At 40.9% G+C, this 16050-nt stretch overlaps 1 protein-coding gene across 16 annotated transcripts in view; it reads right to left on the bottom strand.

Moving 5' to 3' along the window:
* KIAA1217 (KIAA1217 ortholog) overlaps positions 1 to 16050 on the bottom strand; it is a 377218-nt gene that overhangs the window by 19131 nt on the left and 342037 nt on the right. For 15 of the 16 annotated variants that reach the window (XM_087776760.1, XM_087776747.1, XM_087776756.1 and 12 more), the window contains 4 exons: positions 9865 to 10040; positions 2923 to 3053; positions 2530 to 2677; positions 354 to 855 (listed from right to left, as the gene is read on the bottom strand). In XM_087776760.1, coding sequence (XP_087632886.1) covers positions 354 to 855; positions 2530 to 2677; positions 2923 to 3053; positions 9865 to 10040 — 957 coding nt within the window. The remainder of the gene's footprint in view (positions 1 to 353; positions 856 to 2529; positions 2678 to 2922; positions 3054 to 9864; positions 10041 to 16050) is intronic. The other variant, XM_087776777.1, reaches the window with a different exon arrangement.

Below are 16050 nucleotides of genomic sequence, written 5' to 3'. Positions count from 1 at the left end.
TCACTTTTACCTCTCCATAATGAGGGATATGGAGATTTAAAGAGTGAATGAAATCCACTGATGCAAGTGTTGCCAGAGAATCATATGTTATTGTTCAAAAATAAGGTATTCTAAAAAACAATTTTTTTTTTTTATAAAGGTTATTTAAAAAACACTGTTACTCATTTTGGTTACATGTTATTATCCTGTTGCATTTAAAATCAGAGGGTATCTTCAGAAGTGTACGGTGTAGTTAGGGGTTAAGCATTTAAATCCCCAGAATGCATTTGAAAAATCCCACCTGCAGTCTCAAGAGTGAGACTGGGAGCTCAGACCCAAAAAGAGGACAACTCATTGAGTAGAATACACCGTACCTCAATTGATACAGCTCGGTTTCTAGTACTTGCACTGTGAATTTCCTCAATGAAAAGACTTTGCATGGTGGTGCCATTGACAGAGACCTGTGGTGCTGGCATGGCTTGTGTGGGCTGGGATCCTGTTGCAGGCTCTTGCAGGGGAGCTGGTGGGGTGGCTGAGAGGGGCCCACCCACTGGCACACCTTCGCTGTGGCTGGCTGCAGTGGGTGAACCCTGGGCATGGTTGACCAGGGCTGATGAGTGCTGTGACTGATGAATGACAACAGGCGAGCTCTGCACATGATGGACTGCCATTGTTGAGAAGGGGACGACTTCTGACTTGACTGATGACACCTGGGACTCTGATGTGATTGCTGTGAGGTTTTGCTGTGCATGTCCCTGGGCATGCTTGAGCTCCTCCTGGTTTTTCAGCGTGTCAGCTGCAGTGGCCTTTTCCATAGCAGAGTATTGCACAGCTTGGGATGGATCCACACCCCTCAGCAGTCCTTCTGTAACATGTCTGCCCAGCCAAATTGAACACAACAGCATGGCACATGGTTAGCATACAGGCAAGTCATGAGCAATACTTAACAAGAAACTTTTGCAAGGGAAAAACCACCTATGTCAAAAACATCAAAATGGTGTTTTTTCTTCCTGATGCTTTCAATTGTATGATTTTATAGCTTCCTCTCAGAGTCAGGGACTCAGCATTCTAAGGAGGCCACTCTAATTAGGATGTTTTTGCCTTTTAAAATGTTTACAAACCTTCATGGACATACTGGCACTTTTTGACCAAACCATGAATTACAGTGGGTTGATTTCAGAGAGAGAATGGAAGTCAGTTGACTTCAATTTTATACGCTGTATCTAGCTAAACAAGGTGTTCAAGGACTATTAGCACAGAAAGTGGTAGTTACACAGAATGTGAGGTAGCAGTTTGGCAAATTGCCAAAACAAAGCCTTCAAATGATATTTCACTATGGTCTTTTCTGTCAAGAGTTTGGGGCAGAATGACCTGAGGATGTAAAGAGTCAACTACTTCTGGCAGCTGGCTGTGAAATGGCTGAGCTTCGGAGTGTAGCTAGCCATCAAATGTCATCAGTTTTTCCATTACTGAAACAGACTTTATGAGGCTTACTACATAATGCGCTGCAAAAAATTACTTTTGGTAAAACTTTGTCATGCATAGCTTATTTTTTTTTTTCCCCAAACAGGGCAAGACAGGAAATAACTGTAGTCATTTTTAAGAAAAGGAAATTAATATGAAAGGATATAGATGTTTATCTACATGGAAAAATAAGTGATGGCTCATAGAAGACCTGTTACATAAACCATTTTATCCATCTGCCAGTACTGGCAAATCCATTTTACATATGCTCCAGGATATATGGAAACAATGACAACCCTACATTCCTTAGAATAATGGTAGCAACAATAGGCTTATGACTTACATTTTCTTGTAACTGAAGTAAAATTGAGACCACCACCACTGACAGTTTGGCCTGATTCACTGGTTTTGAGTAGGACTTAAATCCAATGCCTATTGCCTCATATAAGTCAGCAGCATTTGCTGCTCATATATTCTGACAAACATAGCTAAACACTGGCACTCAGTGGACAGAAATTTTGTCTAATATTTCAACTTTCTCTAATGCGTCTTCCTTGCAAAGAACAGAATAAAGAATTTGCATGAATTCACAAGCATATTGAAAAATATTTCTTTCTTTCAGGAGGTTTAGGATATCTTTATCCACTTAGAATGTTTTCCTGTTTTATTTCTTACTGTTACATTTTTGGGGATGCATGTTTCGGTGTCAGAGAATATTTCTATTAGCTTAGATATTGCTGTAAATGCCTACAGTTAATTAGCTCAAATATGGGACCGATGCCACTCTGTAAGCTTTCTCATCCAGGTACTTCCCAAATCTGGAAGTGTTGAGTTCAGAGGGAGCTAGTTTCAGTTGTAAGATCTCGACGACTGGGGCTGTTGGTCAGAACAGAACCACTGCACAGAGCACAGGAAAGGTTAATTTGGTTTCCCTTGAGAGGGCTCTAGGAAGAATCTATAAAATACTGCAAGCAAGTTGCATTTCTCAAAATTGCCTGGGGACAGGGGAAGAACCCAAACCCAAAAGCTATTCCAGCCCTGCTTGAGGAAATTCTTTAGTTTTGAAGGAAAAAGAAAAAAAATCACCTCCTGAGCATGGTAAGGATATCGGTCATGCTGCGCACACGTTTCAGCAAGCTGTCTAGCTTGTGTGGTTCTTCCTTTAGGAACCTCACAGCTTCTACCTCAATCCGGAGGATTGCACGCATTTTATTCTGCAATGTCGGGAACTCTCCTGCAAAGACAACAACTGTGAAGCTCAAGAGGAAATGATAAAAGCCCTGGGGAGAAACGGATGATGGGGTGAATGTTAAATAGTTAAATAGTCCCTTCTCTCCAGGGACCATGCAACAAGCTCCTTAATCCCAACTTTAAATCTTTTTGGAAGTGAAAGTTAATGCCCCCAGTTCAAAGGCAAACCTGTTCTCAGCCACTGTGGTTAAAAGAGAAGAACCAAAAGTAAAAAGGAAAAGCACGTACCTTTCAGGGTAGCAACAGCTTCTCCCACTTGACGCAAAAGAAAGGCTCCATCTTCAACATCTTTCAGTGTAACTGTCTTGCTGGAAGCAGTAGAGTCCCTCTTCAGGTCTTCAACAAATGCCTCCAGCTCACTGGCAAAACAAAAAAAGCGGACATAAAATGTAAGCAGGACATTCACATTACAATCAAATATATGTAAATGAATGGACTAAACTAAACCAGAAACCTCAACTATGGTATCTTTAAATCTGGTGCCACAGGCTGAAAAAACAGCAGGGTACCACGAGGGGAGGTGAGGATGCTGGACACTCATGCTGACAGCATAGGAACAGGCTTGTAACTAGCCCAAGTCATTGATTTCTCTGACAGGCTGCAGATGTGCAGAGCATATTGACCTCAGGGCAGCTGCGCTACAAAGCGCAGGTGGGGTGGTGAAACACAGCTAACAGCCAGCCCTCTGGGGATGCAAATCCTAGAAGGTTACAGACACACTGTACCACCGCATCCAGTACTGATTTGCACCTTGCGTTTTCTCATTGCTGATGACATGCAAAGGAATGCCCAACAGTGAGGTAACAAACCAAAAATCGGCACTAATGGCCCCTTGGTGCAATCCTGTTTATCTGCCAGGTCCTGCTAGACAGGATACAGGGTCCTGTTTCCATGAACAAGCAGACTGAAACAGCAAGTGTGCATTGGGTGCAGCTCTTGCTCAGCATTTGGATTCAAGAATGAATCACTTCAGATGTTTTTTCCAACCAGTGCTGTCCTGTGCTTCCTCTAGCTCCATCTGGTGCTTCCTCATCACCTTTCCCAATATTTTCTCCAGTGCTTCCATACTTCACATAAATTTTCACAGTCCTTCAGACACATAAACTTTATTTTTGTTTTGGGGGGAGTCACTTTTTTCCATTTAAGGTTGAGACCACATTGCTTTAGCTGGAGTTTCCCCACAGAAGCTTCAAAATTTCTCAAAAAAACCTGAAATGCATTATGTGTGACTGCAAACACCCATGCAAATACCTTAAAAGGATCATCTCTTGAGTATTTATTCTAAGAGAAATCTGCCTCTGTTAAGATACCAAATTTACTAACAGGAATATTCTTTAACTGCATGGTAGAAAACAGTGCAAAGCAAACTCTGAACTGACAAATTGGCTACTCAATTTAACCTAATTTGGACCTCATTTCTCACATCCACTCAGGTAGCAGTTTTGCAATTGCTGTAAGAGAACCAAGATATGGGCTGATTGCCTGAAGAGGGGTAGGGGAAGACTGCCTTCTGCACCAACCGCAGGTCTTGCATTGCCACACATTTCCCTTGTGCCAGCACTGCCACGTAAATCCAGCAGAAAATTACTTATTTTTGGCCAGGTCACTTCCTAGATCCATCTCTGTGGACAGGTGACATGAGCAGGAAAAGAGAAGATTAGGTGGCCCAACGGGATAAAAAGGAGAAAACCCCGTGGAGCACCGTTCTGCACTTAGGTCAATTTAAAGTGGAAGCACAGTCACACAGAGCAATAAATGGGAATACAATAGTACTTCCGATACACAGAGAAACAGAAATAGCATCAGGATCTGAACATCAAGTGCACACAGCAAAGAGTTCATTTCAATCCAAAGACAAAGAACTTTAGAAAATATAAAACAATTCTGAATTAAAAATCATAGGTTGCTTCTGAACAGATCACAAACAAGTGGAGGTAAATGATCCTGTTCCCACTTTAAGACCACTTCTCCCAAAGACTCTGCCTTGAGAAAGACGGGAGGCGTCACGATTTCCAGTAGCACAAGCGTGCTTGCAGGAAGCAATCCCAGGGACCACACGATGGCAGCAAGGGAACGCTCCTCGGGGTATCTTTCCAGTGGAAGAGGCTCCGATAATGCAGATATCTGCTGTCTCTGTGTCTGTCGGGCTTTGCAATAAAGGGCACAGACACAGTCTAGGAAGGAGCTGGAGAAAGAGTTCAGCTTTCTGTTACTCACTATAATGCAAAGGCTCCTGCCCTCCAGAACAGTGCTCTACAGCCATGCATCCTCCCTACCCCTAATGCCCTGATACCGGCACTCAGGCTAGGCAGTGCTACTTTGGGAATCACAGGGTACACACACACCCACTCCCTTTTCTAGATCAGCACTGGAAAAGCAGTTTCTCAGATCCTGGCATCCACCAGGCAACAAAAAAGATAAGGGCAGAAGCTTATATTTGTTCATGGGTGGAAAGAAGAGAAAGGAACAAACACAGAATGATGTTAAGATGTTTTGGTAGGTTTATGATTGTTGGAAACGTAGGGATGATGGAAAGACTTCCAGGTAGCAGACGATGGCTTGCTTTCCCCTTTGTTCTTTGAGCAGAAATGGAAGGGTCATCATAAAGCCCTTTGATTCTATACAGTGACACTATCAAACAAGACAACTGATCCTGAAATTACTCAGGGGGTACGATATTACACTGCCTCATGTTGCTAACTACAAGGGAAAAGAAACTTCAGCCCTCAGGAGCCAAAGTTTGAAACAGATCCAGCAGTCTCCAGCATTTCTTTTCTGCAACTGGGGAAAAAGCTTGGCTTTATAGATTGGACTGAGCAAACCCAATTAACAAGGCACTCACCTTAATGCAGTTTCAGAAGGCTAATACAAGATAAACTATTTTTCTGCATCTGTGTTTTACACAGGGGAGCCGAGGCAAACTCTTATGCTGAGATCTTTCTTTAGGCAAAAAAGCATCAGAGGATCTGTCTCAGATTGCAGTATCAGTAGAACAGGTTACAAAATGAACTGACAAAATTAATAGTAACAAATCACGCAGGCCAGATGGTATTTGCCCTGGAGTTCAATAGCAACTCGAGGGTGAAACTGTCGAACTATTAATGCTAAGCATCTAACTTCTTTATTAAAATTACTTTGGCACCAGAGTAGTGCAAAGTGTCATAGATGATACAAATAAACTTTTTAGAAGGGGATGGGGCTATCCAGGAACGGTACTCTGGTGAGACTGACACCCAGACTGGTGTAATTGATAGATAACAAAATAAAGAATAAACAATAAAGAATAAACAATAAAGAATCAGTGGACCAATGGATAAACATGCTATGTTAAGGAGGAATTAATGTGATTTGCGTAAAGAGAGGGTCAGTCTCACTAATACACAAGGAAACAACAAAAGCATGGGGAAAAGCTATAGCCCAAAAGGCTTTCAGCAAGGTATTTGAGCAAAAGCTTTCAAGAAAGCAAAGTTGTCATGGGACAAGAGAGGAAATTCTCTCATGGATAAAGTACTGGAAGTAAAGGGAAGGGATAAATGAACAGGTTACTCAATCGAATGTAGTTTGCTGGTGGGTTCCACAGGGATTGGTGCTAGGGCTGGTGCTTTTCAACATATTATAAATTATTTAGAAAAGAGGATGAATAGTATAGTAAAAAAATCTCAAAAGGACATTAAATTATTCAGGGGAATGAAAATGAAAGGTGACTGCAGAGGGCTGCAGGTGGACCATCTGACACTAATTGACCAGGAAAAAAACCAAAGATTAAATTAACTCCTAATAAATGTAAAGTAATGCTCATGAGAAGAGGTGAAATAAAAACAAAACCAACCCCACCTAAACCAAACAACCTCCCAAAACCCCAAGTTTTTATACATAATAATGGACTTTGAACTGATAAGCATCCTTCGTGAGTGAGATGTTGGATTTGTAATGGAAAGCTCATGTGGAACATGAGGACAGGGGGACCATCGCCACACCACTGCATGAAGTCATGGTGTGCCTACATCAGATATAGCCACTGCGGGGCTCTCCTTTCTTCCCATTCCCATCTCACAGATGTACACTAGAGTTAGAAAGGGCATACAGAAAGCCAACAGGATGACGAAATGTATAGAATGGCTTCTACAAGAGGAGTAACTAAGCAGACCAGGACTTTTGAGGCTGGAAAGGGCATGATCAGAAAACAGAGTGGGGGAGTGTCTGTAACTTTACGACTAGCATGGAGAGGGTGAATATTCTGCTGTGCATAATTTAAGAGTTTGGGGGTTGATTGACAAATGAAAGATTAAAAAAAACCAAAAAGAGGTTCTTTCTACCCAAAAAAGAATTACTCAATAGAATTCATTGCGCCGAGATGCTGTACACAACAAAGTTTACATAAATTTTAAAAAATGCATAAGTTCATGAAAAGTAAACAATCCATGCAGAGCTTTTGCATATGAAGACACCATCTCTGACTTGGAAAATCCCTGAGCTACAAGTCATTAAAAGCAAGGAGATGCTCTCTGAGCATTTTGTCATGTTCTTATATCCTTTCCCAAGTATCTGCTACCAGTGGCTTTCCAAGACTGCTAAGTGGACTTTTGTTTTTACTGAGCATGGTTATTCTTATTAAAAAGTCTGATAATTTTCCTAACAAAAATCTAAATTGTAACTTACTATGGATCATATCCAATTAGACAGCTTGGATGTGGCTACAATTTAAATACTGTGCTTATAAAACCCCTGCTATTAAAATGCTTAGAATAATGTCCAACATATAGTAGTCATACCTGTAACATGTTTCTCACAACATAAATAGTTCATTAGTCACTGTGTCATATCATCATAATTTGTCCTTGGTCTGGTAAATTTTAAGGCTAGTATCTACAACGCCAAAAGTGTCATATATGACATCTCTAGTGTTGAATCAAAAGACTAGATAGAAAAAAACCTACCCAGTTAATTCTGAGTATGTATTTCACCGTTACAAGTGTGAATAAACACTACGTTTAGCAGTGTTCCTTGGATTTCATTAGATATCTCTGAATTGTAATCCTGCTACAGCTGTGACACACACGGGCACGCTTCTGTAGGTACAATCATGAATAGCTGCTCAACAGAAAACTTGCTCTGAAATGTACACCATGTACACCGACATTTCTGCTGTTTACAACACAAAACTGCCAATATTTTTATTTTGTCATTTCCCAGCAATAATCTTCAGAACTGCAGAAAGGAGAGCTTTTTAAGCTGAGATTTACCACTTCAGGGTAGCAAATACACTTTCATAAGTATTGCAGAAATCCTTAAGCTCCCTAGTCTTGCATGAAGCCAGTCTACTGATTTAGTCCTATGATTTAGGAAAGGTCAAGAGGGCAACAGTTGAAAGACTAGAAATGGTAAATTTTTTGCCCTATTGCTTTGCATTTGTTTATACATCTGCACTGGGATCAGCTTAATTGAAAGTGCCTATATAGAATGTTAACCTTTTTCTGAATACTGGCAGTGACATTTGATGTGCAGTTTTGTGATGTATGCTCTTCATTATTAACAGCCATCAGCGGTTGAACTTAAAGCATTGTTGTCAGATGTGCTTTTTCTTTTGGGCTCTGATCCTGCAAACATGTGAATACATGACGAATAAATCTCACTGGACACAACTGATGAAAAATAATTGTTTGAAATCTAATGTTTGTTCCTAGCATGTCTCTAAAAGGGTTGAACTAACATTTACAGCCTATGAATGATCCAAGAAAGACACTTTCCTGTAACTAACAAATGAAGTAGCACAGAAGCAGCAGAAACTCTGTGAACAGAAAAACTTCCAAACACTGATAAAATAGAACCATATTGCAATCAAAGTCGTACCCTAAATGAACAGCTGTAACAACTAATGCCATTTGCACTTGACCTCACTCAGTATCCATTTTATGAGGCAATGCAATAAACGGCCATCACACAAATTGTTCTTTCCACAGAGAACAAACAATGTAGAAACTGGGCACTGAGGTACACAGGAACAAAGTGATGAACAGGAGGGTAATTACTTAAGGCTCCAACACAATGTTATTTAAGACTACAAACCAGCTGAGAGAATTATATACACCAGCATGGACTGTTACTACACATCAAACTTTTCTTCACAGCAAACATACATTCCCTTAGTAACATTCTACTTTGTCTTTACAGATGTACCATTTTTATTACAAATCTTATTCATCTGACAACACATTGATCAACAGGAAAGATTTACTCTCCTCAGCTGTCAATAACTGTACTTCTATGGCTTTTCAGTCATCATTGCCAACGACAAGCTGACTATAAGGTTTCACTCTATTATGGAGCAATTCTTCAGGTGTGAACTAAATGCAGTAATGAGAAATAATAAGTTATATAGCATCTTACAAATGTGAGTGTTAGAACTAGTTAAATTGTTTATTGATTTCAGCTTCATCTTGCCTCGTGCTGACTCTGAACATGGACTAAAACAAACAACTGGACCCCAGCAGTCTTGGTAGGCCAAAGTTCTGGGGAAAAAACCAGTCTTACAAAGAACTTTTACACAACAACAAAAAAAAGATAGGTATTTTTAACTGCAGTTAAGTATAAGGAAATCCCAGTGAATAAATTTTAGACGGAGACTGGCATTGCTGACTGCAATTAAACTTCAATCCTCTGTTTGCAAGCTTCCCCTGCCTCTCCCATGCAATAGCCCAAGCAATTACTATTGAAATCCGAATTTCACACTAAAAGCCAAACTCATTACCTTCCTTTGCATCCATTTGTTCTTGAGGAAATTCCTCCCTCCTTCCCTGAAGCACAGCGGAGAGCTAGGGTAGGGAGAGGCTTTCAGAAGACGGAAGTGGTCACGGGCCTTACAGCCATCTGTCCCTTTACAGGGGACTTCTGAAGTGGTTGAAACTCTTTGTACTGGTAGGATTTACCCAGGGGGCTGTGCTTAGAAGGACTCCCAGTCAGGACCAGTGATTTGTACAACATAGACACAGTTTTACAGCCAATGAGTGTGAGGAAACACAGCTAAAACACCATAGACAGGTGCAGTTTCACTAAAGTCTTACTAGTTTTAAGTTTAAAGTTTTAGCAAACTAAAGTTTTCGCTAAAGCTACTGCTTTATGGAAGAAAAAGCCAGGCAAAAGCAACAAGTTCTAAGAGGTTTCTCAACCCACCATAACTTCTTTACAATCTTTTCTTCCTCGTTGAGGTATTTCTGCCTTTCTTGTTCCACCAGGTTGCGCTGTCGCTGCACAGGATCTTCAAGCCTCTTCACTGTTTCAATCATTTTGCCATTGATTTCCAGCTCTGCTTTCTTCACCATTGCCCTCAGCATCTCCTGGTTCTGCAGCTGTTGCACAAAAGAAATCAACTTCAATTTTTCCTGCTTGACTGACATCCCTGGCAACAGAATACATTGCAGAGCTCAGAAATAGGTTGGGATAAACATAGCCCTACAGCGAGAAAGAATTTTTACCTTCGTCTTTCCCTCTTTAACTTTACCTATAAACATTATTCCGTGAGGAAGTGTTGGGGGTGAGAAAAGCCTAAACCTGATTAACTTCTAATGTGTATATCTAACTTCCAGTTGCAAGCTGACGAACAAAAGATGTTGGGATCAGCACACCCCCTTCAGTGCATAACTTCTGCAAGGATTGTGGCCCCTTTATTCTGCTCAGTCCAGCATGAACCAAGAATTAATCACTCCTCACAAGAATGCCGGAAGCTTGACTTCCACTTTGCGCATATCTCGTAAGCTTATGCATCACGCTGCCCATACATGCCTGGTGGATAATCCCACACATTAATGACAAGGCTGGAACGCACTGCTGTTCTCAGAATGGAATTTTTCAGTCTCTCAAGTGTCAGAGGAAGGATTGTGCCATCCAGTGTAGTTTGGTACAGGCACACAGCTCATCTGCAATGCATGAAACCTCCCTTACCCACCAAAAGAAACCCCTTTATAATATGGTGATTTTCTGAGAACTGTGAAAGTCACACCTTCTTTCGTGTCTTAACCCTCAGTTAAGTATCTAAAGCATTATTTTTCTTACTGATATTAAGTTTGCAGAACAAAACATAGCTAAGAAAGCAAACTAGACTGTACTCTTCTATAGGTAGCCCTAGACCAGCTATGCCCCACGCTCACACAAACTAAACCTCTTTCAGTCTCTTAGCAAATCACAAGATCCAAAGTGATAAGCAGGGCTCCATCTAGTCACAGCTTTAGGATACAGGCAACATGAACAACACTCTGTTAGCCCAGCAGCCTTCCCATACTGTAAGATTTTAAAAAACACCTGTGTCAATCGGGAGATGAAGTTCCAGTTTTAAAACTAACAATCAAACTGTCAGCTGTCTTGTAAACATCCAGGCTTAACAGCCAAACCACATTTAACATACAAAGTAAAACCACTGCCTAATAAGAAGAATCACAAAAATGGGTTACCTACAAGACAGTATAATGCAACAAGACTTCTTTTTAAGTTGATTTAAGAGAATTCACTGGAATTAGAGAAAAAAAAAAAAGCCTTTGCCCAGGTCATTCTTTCCAATCAGTACAGGAATTAGAGGAACAAACTCAACTCTCCCCTCCTGACTCTTCAGTCCTTGTGCCTGACTCTGCCTTCTCCAGCGACACAACTGTGATGAGAGGGAGGGTAACACTTCACTGAAAGTGCGCAAGGGGGTCTGAGCTGTGACAAGCAGGAGGTGTTAGCTCAAAACTCAGCTGAAGATAAGTGTTAGCAGCTAGGGAAAAAAAATGAAGCTGGAAAACATCTGAAACAGCAGAGATTTATAAACATTGTCAGCTGCTTCATACCAGACTGGATTCTTTTGAAGACAGTGCGTATGTGTATTCTTCCCCACTATGGGATTAAGGTTTGGGTTTGATAAATTAAAACCTCTTACAGCGAGGCCAGCACAGCTCTCTGAGACACACGTCTTACATTGTGCCATATTTTCAAGAAGGAAAACATAAATGAATGAATAAATGAGTGAATGAGCATGTAACACTTCAGTCATACAGTTTATTCACAGCTCTTTAAAAAGTGTGGAAATTTGACACAGGGAAGTGACTTGGGAAATGTGAAACAACTGATCCAAGGTCAGTAATGAAGTTAGACGTAAGTGGCAGGTGTCCAGAATTTAAGTCCTCTATGTTCCTTAGCTGGTAACAGTGACTCCCAGTAATATCAAAATTGAGTATGTGTGTGTGTGTGAGGTTGTGCAATGGCAGGTACACTTTTTTTCATATTATGGGGGTATATAGGAGATCTATATTTACTGTAGTGACACCTACAGCTAAGGTGCTTGTCACTTGTACTTATGCAGTGCTTGAACAGTATTACAAAGTTCCATTTATAAAAGTTCCTCCACTTCTGATAACAAGATTAGGGAATAAAAGGTAACTCAGCAATATTTCAGAAAGCTTATATGTTGAGGACTCCCAAACCTCAATGTCTGAAGTGAGCTCTTGAAGTCTGGGAAATTACTCATCTTGGTATCAAAGAGATGGTTTTGCCATTTCTATGAAAATTGATGCAACACTTGGCTAGTTCTGGAAAACCTGGTTTTGTTCGTGCTTGGGGAACAGGGTCAGAAGATAAGGAAGAGGTACAGACGGGTACATAGAGAGAAGAGAACGAACCAGGGGAGAGGAGTAATTGTGGGTTTAAGCAGGGCAGAGACACCAGCCAAAGGACAACATGAAGCAGGGTGAGCAGGAGCAGAGGGGAAGAGCTGTGATTGAGGAAGAGGAGGCAGTCTCCGGCCACTACAGTACATTTACCTCCACGTCCTGGCACTGAACTTGATTCTCACCTTTCTTCTGCCAGCAGGTATCAGATCTGAGACTCCCTGGCTAAGTGCACACCCCATTTGTCCCTCAGACCACCTCTTGCAGCTACTCCACCACCTCAAGTAGAAAAAGTTTTATGGATCTGCCAGAGTTATTCTGGTTCCACAGAGTAGAACTTTTTGTACTTTACGTTTGCTTGAAAATAAGCCAAATAAACAATCTTAGACATTCACCCTTGAAAAGAAACTTTGTTAAAACAGTGTTCAAGTTCCAAAGTCAAGTAAAAGCAATGCAGGCTTTCCTGTCACCACCAAATGGCAATTTCTTGCTAATTAGAGTTAACTTGACTTATAACTGCAAGCAGCAATCAATCAGAAAGAAATTTAACATGCTTTTTTAGAATTCTAGCATCCTCTCCTACATTCATTACCCTTAGTTCTCATTCCCAGCCTCACCAGTCTCTCCAGATACCTACCTTGTCCCTCTTCTTCGGCTGCTGCTCCAGCCATTACCTATCACTGCTCTCTCACAAGTACCCCAGCACTGCCTCCGGCACCCACTTCAAGAATAATCTGATAACCAGTTTAGTTCACTTTGAACCAACTACTATCTTTGAGACAGGTAACTGGAAAACCAAGTATTAGTTCACAGCCCTGCTTCTCATTAGGAGACAAGCATGACCTGTCCAGTGGGAGCCTCCCAGGCCCTGCTGGGAGAGGCTTCTGGGCCAGCCACCTCCCCACACACTACAGTGCACAGCCACAAGCACAGACTGACTGCTTGCAGCTCAGGATCTCTGTAGAATCTAATTATCTAATTCCTGAAGTTTGGTACCATACATAGATTAAATGTAGTCTCACCAATTCTATAATGCAGCTCAAAACATATTTGGATTTCTAATTCAAAGTTACACTTGTGAGACGAGTATCATATACCATTTATGACAGTAGTATTATTACATTTTCTATCCTTTCTGTAGCACTCATTTCCCTGAAAATAATACATTGAATGAAGAAAAAGCATGCATGCACACACATTCCTAATGTTGAACCTTAATCATATCTAACTGCTTTCCCTTAAAATGTGTTCAATTAAATAAAGGAAAGAATAGACCGAAAAAAGCCAGTGTACATATAAGCTAATGATATATACTATGAACAGGCACTCTAAGGCTTGGTTCAAACCTGCCACTAAGAGTTCTCATTATCTGGGAGTGCAGAATGAACAACCCCACTGAACTCACCATGGGCTCATTTTACCAACATCAAACGCATCAAGGACACAGGCTGGGTTATAGCCTATCTCTGGCAATGAGGAAAACTCCACAGCACCATGAAACTAGACTTTCTTCAGTATCTCTGAAAATCAGAGTGCTTAAGGAGGATGCTAGTGGAGTAGCAAGAAGTGTATCCATCTAACCTCTAGCAACAGCCACGATGCAAATGTCTTTATTTCAAAAATCTCTGGTTAAAATCCAACCACAGATTGAAACAGTCCTAACTTTTTGGTTGCATCTGGTTACATATATGTTTCACTGGTGTGTGAATCAATACATCTGGATCAATTACTGCTGGGTATGTTTTAAAAAGAGGCTTTTGCCAGCACAGACAAAGGCTACATGAATGAATGGGTCTTTTCCATCATGTGTTTCTCCGATTCTATTAAGCAAATGCGTAAGAACTTACAGTGATATCATCAATTGAAAATGGAACCACAGACAGTATTAAACATAGTTTTATGTCCTGTTTCTGTTTCTTAGTTATCCTGCCAACTTTTGTGCCTGTGCAATCATCTTTTTCAGTTCTTTGGAAGTGTTTCTTTTAGTCTGTCACTATATAAAAAATTCACACAAACAGGAACAAACTGACTGCCAACCCAGGAGAAACAGTGAAAGTGAAACATATGAAGTACTGTCAAACATATTATGCAAACAACCTGGAAAACCAGAAAAATACTTTTTCTCTTTTATTTAGAATTATTTTCCAAAAAACATAGAGCAAAATTTTTTCAATAGAAGTGTGATATTTCAACACTCTTCAGTTTAAAACACTGTTTCACTTGCTGCCCTTCAAACTGTTAACTCTTTTTCAAAATAATTCCACCCATTCAGGAAAGCCATGACAAAAACTCACTCTCATTGATGTAATTTACATGTAATATACCAAAGTTTCCCTTGAGCTACAGGTTCTTCCATCTGACTATCACAAATTTGCCCACTTCCTACGAGCATGATGCACCAAATTTGCTACCATTTCTGAAATAAGGGAAGCCAGCCAGAGTTAATGAGCACACTTGGGATATGTCCTTTTTTCCTTCTCAAGACTTCCTTGGCAGCATTGATTTGTGCAGATGGTACAAGTTTCTTCACTCCTGTGTGCCATAATGCTGTATTTGATCAAAAGCAAGGTTACCGCCCCAGGCAGGGCCGCAGAGACAAGGTACAGCTGGGGAAATGCCACCTCCTCGGTGAGCAGGCCCTGTGAGAAGGATGCGCTCACTGCCTCCAGCGCAGCACTGCAACCTACATCCCACTTTACGGGGCCACATGCTAAGCACAGCTGGGGGCCAGACCACATGCATTTGCCAAGAGCTGCATTTGGCACGTGGGGTTACAGAAGGACAGAGGGGCTGCAGTGGTTTGCGGCACAAATGTGGAAGAATACGCACTTATATATAATGTGCCAGGGAAGAGATCCTAAGCCAGAGTCTTGAAATTAGATGGGGACCATGATAGCTGGCATATAGGCAGCACTGCTGGGAATAGCTTTTGAAAGATACATTTCCTACAGGAACTTACTCACCCTAAACTGAAAATGTAAACACATGGGCGCTATATCACAGGCAGAGGTTACCTGGCTGACACAACTGTTTGCTCCAAATACCTTCTGCCATCTCTTGATTACCAGCAAACTGAGCATAGGACCTTGTCACAGCATCTTCAGTCTTGGCCCCATTTTCTTTCCCCTGATGTTTACCTCACCCTTCTGCTCCCTTGCTCTATGACTGGTTCATAATTCAATTTCCTTTAGTTAAGGAAGTAAAGGCAAAACATGCTGCGAATTCTGATCTGTATTATCATTATTCTGTTCTAAAATTAATCAGCAAATCAAATAGATTGACATAGTACCATTTCCACATTCAAAACAATCCTGGTTTCCATATTCAAAACAATACCAAACATGTGATGCCACTTTCCGGGCAAGGAGGACTGGCAGAGTATTGAAGTTTCCCCTGCTGTCCACTTTGTCTCACAAGAAATTGCTTTACCTCCTTTTGCATCTTCTGAGATAATACACAGTGCTCTTCAGTTTCCAATTAAGCGAAGGGCTGAAGACCTGTACAGCTGTATAAACTTATTTTCACAGTGTCTGAGATGAGCAGCATATATTTACATTTGCAGCATGACAGTATGTGTTAACAGAACATTTTGGTTAACTCTTCATTGTTCCTATTGTTTCTTGCAGGTTTGAGGTGTTGACGTGTTTTAGGAAGGTACTGGTAAAATGTGAACGTAAGTAGGGCACAATAAACCTTTGCAGCAATTTTTGAAATATCTTTT

The sequence above is a fragment of the Nipponia nippon genome, unplaced genomic scaffold (assembly GCF_047370975.1).
Source record: "Nipponia nippon isolate SJK-2023a ecotype South Korea unplaced genomic scaffold, ASM4737097v1 scaffold_1, whole genome shotgun sequence".
NCBI lineage: Eukaryota > Metazoa > Chordata > Aves > Pelecaniformes > Threskiornithidae > Nipponia > Nipponia nippon.
The sequence above is the reverse complement of the archived record's forward strand: the minus strand, read 5'-3'. Positions and strand labels throughout refer to the sequence as shown.